At 37.9% G+C, this 18,348-nt stretch overlaps 1 protein-coding gene across 1 annotated transcript; it reads left to right on the top strand.

Annotated features, from left to right (window-relative positions):
- Positions 1-318: 318 nt before the first annotated feature.
- LOC131200693 (membrane primary amine oxidase-like) lies at positions 319-8,851 on the top strand. Its single transcript, XM_058187839.1, has 4 exons — positions 319-1,888; positions 4,017-4,305; positions 6,142-6,271; positions 8,567-8,851. The coding sequence occupies exons 1-4, from the start codon at positions 319-321 to the stop codon at positions 8,849-8,851; spliced, it is 2,274 nt and encodes a 757-aa protein (XP_058043822.1).
- Positions 8,852-18,348: the final 9,497 nt, after the last annotated feature.

Below are 18,348 nucleotides of genomic sequence, written 5' to 3'. Positions count from 1 at the left end.
AAAGGTAAAATCTCATTTGAATTGAGCTCAACATCTAGTCGTTTTAGGAGTCTCCTGCCATTGCCTTCTTCTGCCTTCCTGGTTTTAACTAATGAAAAAAGGACTATCTTGACTAGATGGTAAGTTTATTGAAGATGTGATCTCATCATTGCTATTTTTGCACAATTCCTGGAATGTTTTGTAATTGCATTTGAATTTGTACTTTTGAAACTTAAACGCTCGACAAGTCTTTTTAACATGTGTGTCCAGGACTAAAAACATATTATTTAGGATTTAACAGATTCTTTTCTCTGTGTTTCTGTCTGTAGGTTTGGGAAAATGAACTGGAAAGTGATTTCTTCTATCATAGCAATATGCATCACCATCATTGTCATCTTAGTTTTGGTTTTCCGAAATAGAGGAGAAAAATATAAGGGTTGTCAGAGTTCTTCCCAAGGGCAAGGGAAAGGAGGTCAGGATGCTGCCAGCCAGGTTTTTCGAGATTTAACTCCAGAAGAGATGATGCAAGTAAAAAAGTATTTACAATCTAACCTGGGAGTGCGAGTGGTAGGTGCATCAAAAGCCAAGCCATCAGACAACTGCATTTATTCCATCACCTTGCAGCTGCCTCCCAAAGCAGCAGTGCTACAATTCCTAGATCATCAAGGGGTCAAGCCTGCACGGGAAGCTCTGGCTGTGGTTCATTTTGGAAATCAGCCAGTCCCGAACGTCACTGAATTTGTAGTAGGTCCTCTTCCAAAGCCAACATATCATCAAGATGTTACATTGCAGAAATATGGGAAGATGTTGCCTTATTACCAAAGGTTTCCTTTGATGAATGATGTGGTTGAAATATATAAAATGTTGCTGCTGAAGGAATATTTAAAGGCTCCAAATTTCATGAGAAAAGTCCTTAATTATCCAAGAAAAATTTTCATGTTCACTTTTGCATTTCCAACAGGGCTAAAATCAGGAGATCGCAAAATATGGCTAAATCACTTACAGTTTGTTCCTGGCAGCTATTTGCATCCACTTGGATTTGAGATCCAAGTGAATTTTAGCAGCCTGGATTATTCTCAGTGGAAGGTGGTAAAAGCATTTTATAATGGACAATATTTTGAGGGCATGAAAGATCTTGAAAAGCAATTCAATATGGGAAAGGTTAAAGTAAACAAGGTTAAAGAAGCCCCTCTTGATGGGGGATATTCATCACTGAAGCAGAGGGTGCCACCACAAGGACCGAGCCCTTTGCATTATGAACCTCGCGGACCACGGTATAGAATTCAGGATAACCATGTTACCTTCATGTCTTGGAGTTTGGCTTTTGGAATTGATAATAACAGAGGACCACGTATCTTTGACGTCAGATTTAGAGGAGACAGAATAGTCTATGAGTTAAGTTTACAAGATGCAAGTATTATCTATGGCTCCAATAGTCCTACAATGATGTCTGTCAGATCCATGGACATGGTCTTTGGATTTGGGTCTAGAATGTTCACACTCACACAGGGGGTGGATTGCCCCTACCTAGCTACTTACCTGGATGTGCACACTTTTCATGATACTTCATCCCCTAAGACCCGTAAAAAGGCCATGTGCATCTTTGAACAGAATTCTGAGTTGCCTCTGAGACGTCATTTTGAAAGCATCCAGTCTCCATTTTACGGAGGGTTGTCTGACTCATGTCTGGTTATCAGATTCATATCTGCACTTGGTAACTATAACTATATCTGGGACTTCGCTTTTCATCAAAATGGAGCTGTTGGTGTCCATGTTCTTGCCACCGGATACATTCAATCTGCTTTTTTCTTTGAGGATGCCACAGACTTTGGCAACAGAGTTCAAGAATGGGTATCGGGATCAATTCACACCCACAATATCCATTTCAAAGTGGATATGGACATTGGTGGTGAGTGGCAGCATCATTTGTGATATTTTAAAAACGCCAGTGATTTCTAAGCCTGACATAACTTATTGTACAGTGGCTCTTTGGAAACATTTGCAATCCTTTTTTTTGAGGTGGATGTAGTTTTGATTATGTGACAAAAGTCTCATGCTTCAGTTTGAATGGATAACATTATCTGTATCTAACCAACTTTTTAAGATTTGGAGAGTTAGTGAGACAGAGTGTTCCACATTTTTCTACCTCTCTAAGGATTAAGTTTTAATTTCTTAACTTTATTTGTTTGAATAAAAAGTATCTGTCTGGATGGCAATTTAAGTATTAAACATTGTGTAGAATCCAGAGCAGTTGCTTCTACTGTTGAAAGTAGTACTGAGGTGAAAGAAGAATATATGTTCTGACTGACATTTATTAAAAACTGAGCCTGTTTTAGGTTCTTACTCCAAAGACATATCATCCTCTCACTAGTGTACTTGAAGAACTAATTGGGAACAACATTTATATTTCTTTTCATATGCATCTGTGTACAGAAAGCTGCTTCTTTATTGTGGCTGACTATAGAGCTGCAAAAAACAGCCAGTTTTTCCTCTGTAAACATTCTGCATTTATCTTTCAAGAAAACTAATAAATGTTTTCTTTTATAGACAGGAATTTTTTTCTGGTGTTAGCCCAAATTTCCTTCCTTGTAATGTTAACCCACTAATTCTGATTCTAACCTCTGGGTCAATAGATATGAGATCTGTTGCCTCTTTCATATGATTACTTTTTAACTACTTGAAGTCTGATACGTATCTTCCATTAGCTGTTTTTTGGGTAGACTAAATAAACTCAGATATTTTAATAATGCCTCATAGGGTTTAGTTTCCAGATCTTTTAGTATTTTGGTAACCACCCTCTGAAAATATTCCAGATTATTACTCTCTCTCTCTCTCTCTCTCTCTTTTTTTTTTTTGAATTATTGGGCCCCAAACTGGTGGTGTATGACCAGAGCAAAATAGGTAAACAATTATTTCTTATGTTATGGAGCCTATGCTCCTGTTAATACATCCCAAGATAGCATTTAGAATTTTAATATCTGCATCATAATGTTGGCTCAGGGCTAACTTGTTGTCAAGGATACCCAGATCCCTTTGGCATGCACTAGTGCCAAGCCTGTTCCTCTAAATTCTACCCTTGGACCATTCTACCTAAAAGAACTTTACATTTCTTTAAATTTCATCCTATTTCCTTCTCCCTAGTGCTTGAAACATTCTAGAGCTTTTTGAATTTTCTTTCCTCTAACATGTTAGCAGTTACATCTGTGGGGTAATAAAAACAGGACTAGTAGCATTTCTTTAAGAAAAAGTGAAGTGAAAATGCATTCTTGCCTTCTGAATTATCTTCAGTTCTCCTTTCTTAATATTCTTTGATTTGGATTCTCCTCTAGAACCCTGTACACTTTGAGGCCAAAGTAACTACTCAAAGTAGTTCAAAGTATTTCAGAGTAACTATTCAAAGTTCTACTCAGTCAATTACCTCTTTTATTAGTTCATTTTCACCTTGAGGAATAACATTTTAAAGAAACCCAGCAAAGCCATCGCCCAAAAATATCTTATTTTTGTTTCAAAGTAACTTGTTCATTGAAAATGCCAGATTGTGACAGAAGAGAAGTGAGGTAGTATGTGAAATAATTTAGAATGAATGAGGGTGGTTGAGGGATGCTAATCCCATTGTGCCATTGTACATGTACAATATTTTTTGCCCTGTAATAATGTCAAAACTGGAGAAGACTAACCATAGACAAACATGGCTCTCCTTCCTACAATGTCTGAAATACAATGGTAATTAAATAATACCAAACCATTATCTCAACTTTATTAAACTGCCTCTGCTAACATCGTCAGAGTGCAAAACACTACCAAGAGATATTCACCTTTATGCATCATTGATCAATTTGGCCATTGCACACGTGATAGGCCCATCCCAGCCAATTGATCAGTGATGCATAAAGGCGAATATCTCTTCAATACACACACACACACACACACACACACACACACATTATAGCCCCATTTCTGTGTCACTCTGCAGAGAAATGCAGCAAGAGAAATCTGATCTATACTTCTAACCAAAAACTAACTGCTTTCCTTCTAAGGTGTGAGCAATACGCTGGTTGGAAATGACATGGCCTTTGAGACACTGCAGGCCCCTTGGAGCCCAGAACATAAGATCTATCGAATGAAGAAGGTGAGGAAAGTTTTCAATACTGAGAACCAAGCCGCATTCCGCCTCCATGATGCCATGCCCAACTACGTTTATTTTGCTGCCAATAACAGCAACAATAAGTGGGGCCATGAAAAAGGCTACCGGATTCAGATAGTCAGCTTTTCTGGAGACCATTTATCAGAATCTGATCCATTGGAGCCAGGCTTCAGCTGGGGCAGGTATGTCATCAATTTCTACCAGTCAAAATTTATCAGGCTGATGACTGTTCACTTGTAGCAGGGGTAAAATACTACTGGTTCGGATCGATCCGGTAGCAATGGTGGTGCCAGGCTCTGACCACCCACCCGGTCATCATTACTTCCTGGTTTTAACCAGGAAGTAACCTGTTTTTTACCCTCTGCGGATGCACAGAGGGTCTGCGGGCGCAGTTGACATGCACACGAGTGAAGCAAGGGGGCACGGCGCATGCACTTCCAAACCTGTAGGGAAGGTAAGTAAATCTCACCCTGACTTATAGTACTATAAAGTGCCTTCTGGGTTTTTCTGGGTTCTATTGAAACTCTTGGTAGTGCTAAGAATGTTTGCGTAATAACTTACTCTTCTCCAAGAAATGAAACTCTGGAACATGTAAAGGAATACAGGTTGACCTCAGTTAACAATGATGATTGAGACCAAAATTCCCATCGCTAAGCGATGAGATTGTAAAGTGTGATGTCATGTTATTGCATTGTTTAGCAATGGCAATCCTAGAAGTCTCTCTTGCCACTGTCTTAATAGCCTCAAGGAGCAGGCTATTAAGCAGGGACCTCCTGGCAATTATTTCCTGCTGTCTGCCAGCAACCAAAGCAAGTGGGGAAGCCAGCAGAAAGTCTCAAGTCCCCGATGGTCAGTAAGAAGTTGCAAGTTTCAGGTGACTCACAAGCTGGCTGGCAGGTAGGTAAGTGGCTGCTTCCAGGGGTAGAAAGGTGCACAAATGTGTGCATATGACTTGTGCTAAGTGAGCATAATGGAATTGGGAAGGCTGCTGACTGGTGGGGGAAACTTACCTCAGTGATTCATGATCTTCCCTATCAGCTTCCCAATTGACTCTGCTTGGAAGAAGCCGGCAAGATAGGTGGCAAATGGTGATCATTTGACTGCAGGATGCTGCAACTGTTGTAAATGTGAGCTGGTTACTAAGAGTCCAGATTGCAATCAAATGACTGTGAAAGTCTGGAAATTCATGGACCAGTAGTTAATGGTACCTATAGTACTAATGGTACTAGTACCATTAGTACTATAGGTACTAATGACCACAATTGAGTCCAAAATTGCTATTGCTAAGAGAGACGTTCAGTTCAGTGGTGAAATCCAATTTTTTTTACTACTGGTTCTGCGGGCATGGCTTGGTGGGCGTGGTATGGGAAGGATACTGCAAAATCTCCATTCCCAGCCCACTCCGAGGCCAGTCAGAGGTGGTATTTGCTGGTTCTCTGAACTACTCAAAATTTCTGCTACCAGTTCTCCAGAACCTGTCAGAACCTCCTGGATTTCACCCCTGATTCAGTTGCTAGGCAAGACAGTTGTTAAATGAGTTTTGACCCATTTTACGACCTTTCTTGCCACAGTTGTTAAGTAAATCAGTTGCTCTTTAAGCGAATTTGGCTCCCCCCACTGACTTTGCTTGTCGGAAGCCAGAGGGGAAGGTTACAAATGGCGATCACATGACTCTGAGACACTGCAGCTGTCATAAATACATGCCAGTTGCCAAGCGTTTGAATTTTGATCACGGTGGATGCTAGAGTGGATGTTAAGTATGAAAACCAATCATGGCTCACTTTTTTTCCCAGTGGTGGTATAACTACAAAAAGCCACTGAACAAATGGTTATAAGTTAAGGCTTATCTGTACTGTATTCCTTCAGTTTGAGGCTTCAATTTTCTCTTACAAGAATTTTATCCTCTCTTACCATGCTGCTTTCCATGGCCGCATATGAAAGAGTAACTCATGTACTTTTAAAAGAAAATAAATGATAAGTCCAATTTCCCACAATGTCACTGTTGCTTTGCTTTTCAGGTACAAGTTAGCTGTCACAAAGCGGAAGGAGAAGGAGCCAACCAGTAACAGCGTCTACAGCCAAATGGATCCGTGGGATCCTCCTGTTGCCTTTTCTGACTTCATAAACAATGAGAACATTGTCAATGAGGTAAGTCATGAGGATCTAACATAGCGATGAAAACTGTGTTTTTCCACTCTTTAGTTTTATTGGTTTTTCACTGTCAGAGGGCAGAGCAGTTAAAAATGGAACCCCAATATATCCGGACGAGCAGAGGTCAGGCTGGAAAATGAACCAAAAATCACTCAAGATGTGGGCAAATGCTATCAGTGGTTGCAATGCTTTGTGGGAAAGACCTTGGAAGATGAAGCAAAGAGATGCTGCTTAGGGAATGAAAGTGTCCCTTGTGCCCAGCTTACAACTAGATTTTGCAACTGAAGCAGTGGTGGGATTCAGCCAGTTTGCACCACTTCGGGAGAACCGGTTGTTAACTTTCTGAGTAGTTTGGCAAATTGGTTGTTGGAAGAAATCATTAGGGCAGAGAACTGGTTGTTAAATTACTTGAATCCCACCACTTAACTGAAGCAGCACTATTCCCCTCCCCTAACAGCATCACTTATTACCCACCTACTTCCTCAAATGCCGAACAAGAGAAGGTCCCTCCTGAGCTTCTTGCCCTGTCCTGTGATGACCTAGGGCACAGCACAGAGGCAACGCAGTCAGCTGATAGTTCAAAGCCTTCCTTTGTTGCTCCAACTTTCCCCCAAATGCTCCCATGTTTCTGGCGAGTCCCAGAGCAAAGTGATCACACACACACACACGCTTCGATGGGGGCATGACATGCCCACTATCCATTTGCAAACTGTGCTGTCTCTTATTTGACCATTCCCTAGGCAGCATTTTTTGACTTATCTCCCAAGATCTTCCCACATACTATTACAATGGGTCTTTTTATTTAATGAAGCATTTGTATGAGCTATCGTAAGGCACGATAACTCAGCAATTAAAGATGCTGAGCTTGTCAGCTGGAAAGCTGACAGTCCAAGTTTGAGACCAAAGTGCTGTGTAATGGACTGTGTAATGGAAGTCCTGTTCCTTGCCCCAGCTCCTGCTCACCTAACAGTTCAAAAGCATGCAAATGCGAGTAGATTAATAGGTACCACTTCAGTGGGAAGGTGCCAGCATTCCATGCACCTTTGGCACATAACCATGCTGGTCACATAATCATAAAAATATCTTCAGACAATGCTGGCTCCCTCAACCAACAAACGGAGATGAACACATTGTGCCCTAGAGTTGGACATGACTGGAAAAGGAAAACTTTACCTTTTTGTGAGCTACCCCTCAAACATTTTCAAAGCTGTTTGCAATAAAATGCAAACAAATAAAACAATGAGTTTAGAAAAAAATGCCATTAGCATCCTGCCATTTGAAGAGATCATATATAAGCCATAAACACTGAAAAAATAATTTAGTCTCTATCAGAAATACAAGTGATTAAAAAAAAACAGGTTTCATTTTTTTCCTAAAAAATATTATGCAATGGTTCAGTTTAGAAAAAGAGATGGCTCACAAGTTTTAAAAATTGCCTTCTTTTAAGTAATGTAGTTGTATTTACTTCTTGCTTATATAAAGACACCCTGTAATTAATTCTTTTTATGCTGGAGAATAATTATGCTGGATAATAATAATATGCCTCCTATTCCCCCAACAGAGTACAGTCATTGTAAGTGAGATGGGAAGGCATACAATCATGACAAACAAACAGAGCCCAGACGAATTTTTGAACTTTAATTTGAAAAAAAAAAGTTTTGCTGCTGTTCTAAAAGGCAATTAATTAGAAAGGTTAGGTTATCTCTGAAGAGAGATTGGGCAAAGAAATGCATTATGAGAAAACGTATTTTAAAACAGTTTCTTGATATTTTAAACACAAATGCAAAGAGGGCATTTTCAGTGAAAAATGAGTGGCAAAGAGTACCAAAAACTTTCCCCACTATCAATTTGTAAAAATAATCTATTTTTTCTTTACCCCCACCCTGTTCTGAGAAATAATCCTGACAGGAAGAGAATAATGATCTTTGGAAAATTTGCTCAGAGAAAAATGGACTGCTTCTGATTTTCCAGCATAGCCTTCCTGCCTGAACACACTTAAAACCATACTAAGATTATTATGAGCTTATTTATTTTAAAGTTACTATGAGCTGGGTTCATATTTGTCATTAAACAAAATTGCTTTTTAGTATCATTCCTTCCATGGATGAAAAAAGGAAGAGTCTCCTCAGATTTGCAATGATCACTATATCCTACTTCTGAGAAGAAAATTGTGCTATTACAATATTCCATTTGATTAGACCATCTGAGTCGTATTGAGTCAGTTCTTCCTTCCTCTGTTAGCTCAGCATTTAACAGGACTTTTTTTTTAAAAAAAATATTTTTCTTTCACAGGATCTAGTTGCCTGGATCAATGCTGGCTTTCTACATATTCCACATTCTGAGGATGTACCCAACACAGCAACCGTTGGGAATGTGATTGGTTTCTTCTTAAAACCATACAATTATTTTGATGATGACCCTTCCATGTATTCTCCAGACAGTGTTTACTTCAACAACCTGCAGGATCCCACTTCCTGTGAGATCAACCAACTTGCATGTCTGGCAAAAATCGCTTCATGTTTGCCTATTTTCCCCTCTTTCACTTATGAGGGCTTTAAAAACCTAACAACTTTCTAATATCTTCTAGTTTTTTGACAGATGGATTGGATGCAGAAAAGGTGGATTGGAAACCACTGTAACATGTATAAGACCAGCAGCTTCTAATCCTGCAGGGTATCTTATAGTATCTTTGAAACTTGAATCTCATATTGTACTTGCAATGCTGTGTGCGTTAGAGTTTTTCCTGAATACAATTCTATAAAAATCTATTTGTGAATATATAACAATACGCTGACTCTGTAAACTACTTAGAGAGAACTGTAAAGGCTCTGTGAAGCGCAGGGGTGAAATTCAGCAGATTCTGACAGGTTCTGGAGAACCGGTAGCGGAAATTTTGAGTAGTTCGGAAAACCGGCAAATACCACTTCTGGCTGCCCCCAGAGTGGGGTGGGGAATGGATATTTTGCAATATCCTTCCCCTAGGAATGGGGAGGGAATGGGGATTTTGCAGTATCCTTCCCCTGCCACGCCCACCAAGCCACGCCCACCAAGCCACACCACGTCCACCAAGCCACACCCACAGAACTGGTAGTAAAAAAAATTGAATTCCACCACTGGTGAAGCAGTATATAAATCTAAGTGCTATTACTAAGTACTATTACTTTCCAAACTGTTGAGAACTAGAACTGTCAGAAATAAGAAAATATATATTTAAGTCAAATCAGGCTTCTGGCAACTGGATCCCTGCAATTTTCTTAACACGTTCGTGAAAGTGATATCCCACTGTTGCTTGGAATGTCCTTTTCTTCTCTATAACTTCCCAGTCTAGCCTACAATCCAGGAATCCCCAGTCTGTTTCCTCTTATTGTATTAATCAGGGCCAACCTTGTTTAGCTTTATAGATCAGTCAGGTGCTGATTTTGTCAGAATTAATATATTGTGAAGACTAATAAATTAACTAATTTATAATTTATAAATTATAAAATTTATAATTTAAACTTCCCATATGAAGATGCTTGGTTGTTCTCTTGGGACTAGCTGGGACTGCCCATGACGCAAAAGCTGAAGTCCAACATTGAAAGAGAATGGAGATTTTACAGTATCCTTCCCCTGACACGTCCACCAAGCCATGCCCACCAAGCCACGCCATGCCCACCAAGCCACACCCACAGAGCCAGTAGTAAAAAATTTTTTAATCCCACCACTGATTTGTAATCTGTGTGGACAAACATGCCTACAATGTGATCCAAAATTCTGCTTAGCTGGAACATCACTTATAGATAAGATAAAGCAAAGAAGGAACCAGGTTTATTCTGTGGTGAAAAAAATGCTGTAACTCTTCCCTCCCAACTCCAGGGGAAGGTTACTGCAAAATACCCATTTCCTCCTGATCAGCTGGGACTCGGAAGGCAGAGAATAGATGGACTAGTCCAGTCAGAGGTGGTATTTATCAGTTCTCCGAACTACTCAAAATTTTCGCTACCATGTTCTCCAGAACTGGTCAGAACCTGCTGAATACCAGCTCTGATGCAAACTCTTCTCATGATACACCTGCATAAAGTTCATTTTACAGACAGTTTATTATTCTTCCTTGCTACACTGTGAACTTCCCACTATGCAGCGACCCTAATATGTGATGTGAAGCTGGTACATAAATCAATTTTCTTAAAAGAGTGAAGTAATATTTGTATTGTGGCATTCCAAGCTTTATTTTTTGAAGGAAGAATTCACATAGTGCAGTGAACAAAACTTTATCCAATTGAACATTGACCCATTATGATTCAATAAAACCACATAGTTTTTAAATGGTTAAACATATGCTTAAAGACATTATAATATGGTATAATGACTAAATCTGGAGGAAATCTGTATTCTGGACTAAATCTGGAGGAATACAAAAAGAAAAGAGCAAATTTAAATTTGAACAGTTCAATTAATTGGCATAATTTTCATTGACCTCATAGGAAAAAGCATAAATGAAATGGACAGAGATACTATGAACTGTTAAGTAAGAGTAGTACCTTTATTGAGATCATTGACATAATACTTGTGCAACACAAACAGTGAATTAATTGACTATAATTATAAGAATCCATTCTAACACATTTTAATAGTAGTTTGAGTTCTTGTGGAAGGTAATTAACATAATTCATTTTGGAAAATAGGATTGTCAGGATAGGCATTTGCCCAGTAAGGTTTAAAAATGCAGGCAAATCAGCCAATGACTATGGCAATCTATGTGAGATATTGTCCTTTACCTAATTAAAAAAATATATCAGTTTTTCCATCTCAGCAGATTCTGTCAATTTCACCAGCCCTTCCTCCATAGTTGGTAACACTGATTTTTTTCATATTTGTTCATATTCTCGCCTCAGTAATCATAAATTGAAATAATTTTCCATGGCTTTTTAAGGATACAAAATAACAGAATTGAATGGAATCTTGGAGGTTTCCTAGCCCAACTCCATGACCAATCAATGGTTTTAGAAAAAAATTATCCTATAATTTACAACTTCTTCACTGCAAAAACATATGGACTACAAATCTTGATAAGGGCAAAGCAATAGATGCAATTTACATAGACTTCTGTAAAGCTTTTGACTCAGTGGTACATGACAAACTTCTTCTAAAACTTAAATCCTACGGCATCTCCGGACTCCTCCATAACTGGATGACAGCGTTCCTGTCAAACAGACAACAAGTGGTCAAAATAGGCAATGCCCTATCAAATCAAGCTCCTGTCAATAGCGGTGTCCCCCAAGGCAGCGTTCTAGGACCAACACTCTTCATATTATACATTAACAACCTCCGTGACCATATTATAAGTAATTGTGTTCTCTTTGCCAATTATGTTAAACTATTTAACACTACCAACAATGCGGTTACCCTTCAAAAAGACCTTGACTTTATGTTGGAATGATCAAAAATTTGGCAACTCCAAATCTCAACCAGCAAATGCTCTGTCTTATACATTGGAAAAAAGAATCAAAACACTAAATGCAAGCTTGATGGACATTACCTTGTAGATGACCCACACCCGTCAAAGACCTTGGAGTTTTCATATCAAATGATCTAAGTGCCAAAGCCCACTGCAACTACATTGCCAAAAAAGCTTTAAGAGTTGTAAACTTAATCTTGCGTAGCTTTTTCTCCAGAAAGATTACACTACTAACCAGAGCATACAAAACATTTGCTAGACTAATTCTCGAATACAGCTCACCTGTCTGGAACCCATACCTCATTTCAGACATTAATACAATTGAGTGTGTCCAGAAATATTTCACAAGAAGAGTTCTCCACTCCTCTGATCACAACAAAATACCTTATGCCACCAGACTTGAAATCCTGGGTTTAGAAAATTTAGAACTCCATCGCCTTCAGCATGATCTGAGTATAACTCATAAAATCATCTGCTACAATGTCCTTCCTGTCGAAGACTACTTCAGCTTCAATCGCAACAATACACGAGCACACAATAGATTTAAACTTAATGTGAACCGCTCCAATCTTGATTGTAGAAAATATGACTTCAGTAACAGAGTTGTTAATGCCTGGAATGCACTACCTGACTCTGTAGTCTCTTCCCAAAATCCCCAAAGCTTTAACCAAAGACTATCTACTATTGACTTCACCCCATTCCTAAGAGGTCTGTAAGGGGCGTGCATAAGAGCACCAGTGTGCCTACCGTTCCTGTCCTAATGTTCCCTTTGACTGTATCCAATTCGTATGGTTATTTCATGCATATACTTATATATACTGTTGTGTTTGACAAATAAATAAAAAATAAATAAATAAATAAATAAATTATGAGACCTTATACCATCCAGATAAATGGCTATCCAATTTCTTCTTAAAAACCTCCAGTGATGCAGAAGCCACAACTTTAAAGGCAAGGTATTCCACTGATCAATTTTTCTCACTAACAGGAAATTTCTCCTTAACTCTACTTGGATTTCTCTTTGATAACTTTCTGTCCATTTTTCTAACTGTTTATCCATTAATCCTATATAATAGCTTCCATTGAATCTTTTAAGTTTTCTGCATCAGTGTATGTTTTGAGGATGAGTTTTTACATTTAAAACAAATACATTGAATGAATATTTTTTCACAGAATGAAAAGATTCCTGAGAGCTGGAAAAAAGATAACATAGCATCAAAAATATACCCAAATAATAACAATATACCTAAAATAATATACCTAAAATATATAAGATATATAAATAGGCCCAAGAAATTTTTATCAAGAAACTATACACTAATATCTTTACTGAATAGTGACCATAAATAGTTTACCATGATTTTGGCTGAAAAGTTGAAAAATAATGTTATAGATGTTATTCATGGAGATCAAGGTGACTTTTTACCTGAAAGACAATTATGAGAAATCATTAGAAATGTTTTGCATGTTTTGAATATTTGGAAATATTTCGAACAATTTCATAGTGGAAAACACAGGCAGAGCCTGGAGATGGAGAAAAGAGAGTAATTAGCCTGGAGTTGCTAACGTTCCTACAAGTGGTCTAAGTCCAAATCCTCTTGAATTCCATTAACTCTTATCTAGTGCAAAAAATATTGACAGTTAGTTGACTAGATTCTTGTCTTGATATTATAACAAGCAGCCTTGATATTCTTAGATGCAGAGAAGACCTTTGACTTGAATTAGATTTTATTATTTTGAATTTTGGAACATATGAATCTTGGACACCATTTTATTAAATGGATAATATCAATTTATACTTCACAGAAAACCTAAAAAATTGTTAATGGAGAAACAATAACATTTTGTGAAATTCAAAAAGGGACAAGACAAGGATGCTTGCTGTCTTCACTCTTATTCAATTGAGGCCATGAGGTACTGAAAAAATAGAAGACAAGATGAGAAAGTCAAGGCAATTAAGATTTTTTAAAAAAGAAAAATTATAAATTTAGGGCATTTGCAGATTACCTGATGTCAATTTTGGAAGATCTGCTAGAGAAACTAGAAACATTAATAAGAAAAGACAGAATTTAAAATATAATTATGCACTTGGTGATGAATATGTAATAGCTAAAATGTATACACTTTTGTTGAAATTTGAAACAGAGGAAGAACACGTTAAAGAATATATGATTAAAGTGGCTAAGCATGTTGATTGTAATATAGAGATAGATCAATGGAAAATACGTGGCTAAAAGAATTGATATTTACCTTATGTTATGAATTTAAAGAGAATTTTTATAAAATGATATATTGTTGGTATGTGACTATCTGGAATATATAAAGTCATTTCAGATATATGTTGAAAATGTGAACAACATGAAGGAACAACTTGGTGAACATGTAAAAAAGCTGAAGAAAGAAAGATATTCTTGTCCTGTTGAGGGAATCTTACACAGAGCAAAACAAGAAAAACCATCCAAATTTCAGATATATATTCATGACAAAAAATTACTTTTATTTTATAATTTATGAGTTTTACAGGATCACTGAAAAGTGGCATTTTAATAAGGGATTCTTTTTGAAGTATTCATAGTTCACTACATGTAACTTGTTTAGAATATTTTTTACAATCCTTTTACAGCACAGATGACCAATTAATATTGAGGAAGCTCCTGGAAGAGTATTATCAAATCCAAGATTCTTCTTGGGAGGAAATTCCTTCTCTCTCTCCGTCTCTCTCTCTCCTTCTCCTCTCCTCTCATCTAGAATAGAATAGAATAGAATAGAATAGAATAGAATAGAATAGAATAGAATTTTTATTGGCCAAGTGTGATTGGTCACACAAGGAATTTGTTTTGGTGCATATGCTCTCAGTGTACATAAAAGAAAAGATACCTTCATCAAGGTACAACATTTGGTTGTACCTTGATGAAGAGATGGTTAGAGACACTAGCCATCTCTTTTTGGATGCATCATATAACTCTAAATTTTAATAAGAGAAACTTTCATTCAATCCTATATAGATTTACCCATTTTTGGCAGAATCTCATGCAGGAAATACAGCTTCTTCTAAATAACTTTACATTTATTGCCACACATTACACACCACTTGGCTCTTCCGCTCCTTTATATCTAAAAGAGGCATAATCCAAAATGACTGACTGACGATTTCAGCAACAAATAGTCACATTCTCTTCCTTGGCCAATCCTACCATTAGCCAACCTCATCTATCACAATTACGAAACATTTTTGTTCCTAAGGAAAATAAACAATTTGCTTTTGGCTCTATTACATTATATCCCTGCCTTTAATCTTTGGAGTTGAATATGAAGCATTATTTTAAAGGGCTAAATAAGTATGTTCACATTTCTGTATCACGTAAGGTCATAAATACAATACTTTCACGTTTAACACTGTTAGCATGTATAAGTTGACCAACCTAGAGCTGGACTACTTCCCACAATTCTTATTCAGTTAAGCTATTGGAATTCAACCCATCTGAAATTCCAGCATACAAAAGATTTATAAATGATGAACTCATTATGAAGTTATCCTGATAGAGTCACAGCACTTCAAATTCACAATACCTTTTCAAGAACAGGCTTTCAAAAGAATTTCTATTAACACCATTGCTGGTAGGCCTTCTCATTTGCTGGTTATCATCATTTATTTTATTTATTTATTTATTTATTTTGTCACACAGTATATATAAGCATAAGCATGAAATAATTATACAATATATAAGCATATATATGAGTATGAGTATGTAATAACTATATTAATTGGATATAACGAAAGGAAACAATAGGACAGGAACGGTAGGCACGATTGTGCTCTTATGCACACCCCTTATCATAACGTTTCTCCTAGAAATTAAGTCCTATAATTTCCAACCTTAATATCCAGCCATATCCTGAACCTATGCTAGGTATAACTAAACTACTGAAATATATTGCCCTCAAAGTAAGCAATTTACAGTGACATTTAATGTCTAATGAGCTGAGTTTATTAGCTGAAATGATGTGATTCTTTATAGATTGCCTGGCAGGACTATAGCTAATCCTTCTGCCATTCCAAATACAGATTCATTGAACAAAACCTCAGCAGTTTGGGGAAATAAAGCAAAAGACAGGTATTTTACTGGAGGAAGAGACATAGCAGCAGCTGGCTTATATGTAAATTTGTAATTTGCTATTTCTCCAAGCAGCAGTAGTCATTATTGTTTTAATGGATACATGTCAGTTCAGCAGATATTTTTGTTACTGCGTTATTGAAAACCAAATTGTCATTTTAGAAAAAAGTCAGATAAGATTGAAATGCTTAGCTCTACAAGATTTTATAATGTATTATTTCACAAGTGTCAAGATAAATCAATCATCAGACTTCATGTCAGGTCCCCTAGGTAATCCTAGTTGATTTTTAAAAACAAACATTTTGGTATCTTTATAACTCTCAGGCTGTCACACTGTAAAATTCTGCTCAAGCCTATTTAAGAATCTTGTATTTATTGTATAAACATGTCCATCTCTCTTGCACATTCTGCCTGGGGAGAAATTAGTAAATCTGCACAAATTCATATTACCATTAAATTGGAACGAAACCTTATCATGCAAATTTTGAGGAAAATAGCAAAATAACAAAGATAAAAAAAGTTCTGATTAATTTAGTGAGTCAGGAATTAATACCGTTCTCAAAGTGCAGAAGGTTGGTTGTAGCTGGCTAGCATTGCATACTGAGGTCTTGTTAAAATGAAGAGAAATAACATATAATAATGTGCATGTGTTGTGTATTATTATTTCAATTTTGGAATTTGAAAAAAAGGATGAGAGAGAGACCGGTTTTGTACTTGGCTAGGTCTAGCAGGCATTTCAAACTGGCAGCCCGTGGGCTGCTGGATATGTCATGTGCAGGCCATGCCCACCCAGCTTCGCCAAGACAAAAAAACGTTGCGATACGTCACAATCCGGCCTGTGACACGATTGAGTTTCATACCCATAGTTTAGGGTGTTTAGTTTCCCAAATGAAATTATTGTTGAGTATCATCTTTATACTGAGGACATTTCACCTGTGCCGATGAATGTCTTCACTCAGCAGTTTCCTGTAGATATTAAAGAAGAGTAAGGAGAGTGCCTTGAGGCACTCATATGAAGCGATGCTAACCAAACCAGTTAAAATCAGCCCTGCAGGAAGAAGGGGAACCACTGCAAAACAGGCCCTCTGCTCTTGCCCGACTAGGCTGATCCAGAAGGACATCAGGGTTGATGGTGCATAATTAAAATAAAAAGCTGTAACTCTCTCTTGGTCTCTGTATACAGTATGTGCCATTTTTTAATTTATTCTAATTTTCCTTCAAAGGACTTCAGCTTTTCAATTTAACATGTTAATTAAAAAAAACATTTGAAATAATAAAAGCACACCCATATTTTACTAATATGATCAGGTCTTTTACTGTCCTCTGCTGGTAGCAATTTAATATATTTAGCAAATTGCTCTTCAGTCTGATAATAGAGCTGTATTCTTGCACTACCACATTCCTGGAATGCATTCTTTCCCCTCCCAGTAAATTACATATACTGAATCACATTAATCATCATCATCATCATGAATTTTAATTAAATGGGCTCTAATCTGGAGTGATAAATAAGGAAACTTATTTCTTATGATTTTTTAAAAATGAAACAACTCCAGGATTACAGATTTGGGGCAGGTGATGTTTCATTTACATATATAATTGACAAGTCACAGATGGTATTATGAAGAGATGAAGATGAGCATCTTAATGCAAACTCAAGTCTTGTTCTTTTTGAAAAGCCAGGAGGGGCATAGTAGGGTCATACAAATAATGTATGAAATTTACATTATTTGTATGACCCTACTATGCCCTTCCTGGCTTTTCAAAAAGAACAAGACTAGAAGGTCTTAACCAGGGGTGGGCTGCTGGGGGTCCACAAGGGTTCATGAGAACCTCTAGCTAAGATTCTGTGCAGTTCAGAGAACTCCCAAATCCCACTCCTGGCTGGCCCCGCCCTGCCCCGCCTCAACCCTCCCCACTCCTTCCTCCCCTCCCCTCCCCTCCCAGGAGTCCCCATGCAGCCTGTTTTGGATGCATGTATGTGCAGGGCGTGCATGGAGGCTCGGGGAGGGTGAAAAATGGGCCTACCGGAAGTTCGGGAAGGCCAGAAACGGGCTCCATTTCTGGCTTCCAGAAGGCCTCCAGATCCCGGGGAGGCTGTTTTCGTCCTTCCGGAGGCTCGAGGAAAGCCTTTGTAGCCTAGGGAGGGCAAACCCCCTCACCATGGTGCAGGAGGCCGACTAGGCCATGCCCACCCAGCAACCAGGCAGAGAATCCCTTGCTAAAATTTTTGAAGCCCACCCCTGAACTCTAAGTGGTTGATATCTTATAAATGATAGTTGTGTCCCAAAAACTCTTAATACCAATGCTATAATATTTTAATCAATACCAATGGTATTACAAGAATGATCATATGTAGTGTTAAGTCCTCGCGTTTACGACCTGTCTGCCTCAGCCAGGATAGTGAAAATGTTCTGATTGGCTGAGGCGCAGGCAACAAGAAAAGCGGGAAGTGGGAAGCGCGGCTATTGGTTCCTCCCTGACAGCCGGGTTCCTTTAGCTGTCAGTGCGAGCGCTTCTTG

This window comes from Ahaetulla prasina, chromosome 6 (genome assembly GCF_028640845.1).
Source record: "Ahaetulla prasina isolate Xishuangbanna chromosome 6, ASM2864084v1, whole genome shotgun sequence".
NCBI lineage: Eukaryota > Metazoa > Chordata > Lepidosauria > Squamata > Colubridae > Ahaetulla > Ahaetulla prasina.
This window is presented reverse-complemented; position numbering and strand designations above follow the sequence as displayed.

Coding starts and splice junctions, on each gene's coding strand:
- LOC131200693 (XM_058187839.1), top strand. CDS start 319: ATGAACTGGAAAGTGATTTCTTCTATCATAGCAATATGCATCACCATC. Junction 1,889..4,016: donor AGTGGATATGGACATTGGTG/GTGAGTGGCAGC, acceptor TTTCCTTCTAAG/GTGTGAGCAATACGCTGGTT. Junction 4,306..6,141: donor CCAGGCTTCAGCTGGGGCAG/GTATGTCATCAA, acceptor TTTGCTTTTCAG/GTACAAGTTAGCTGTCACAA.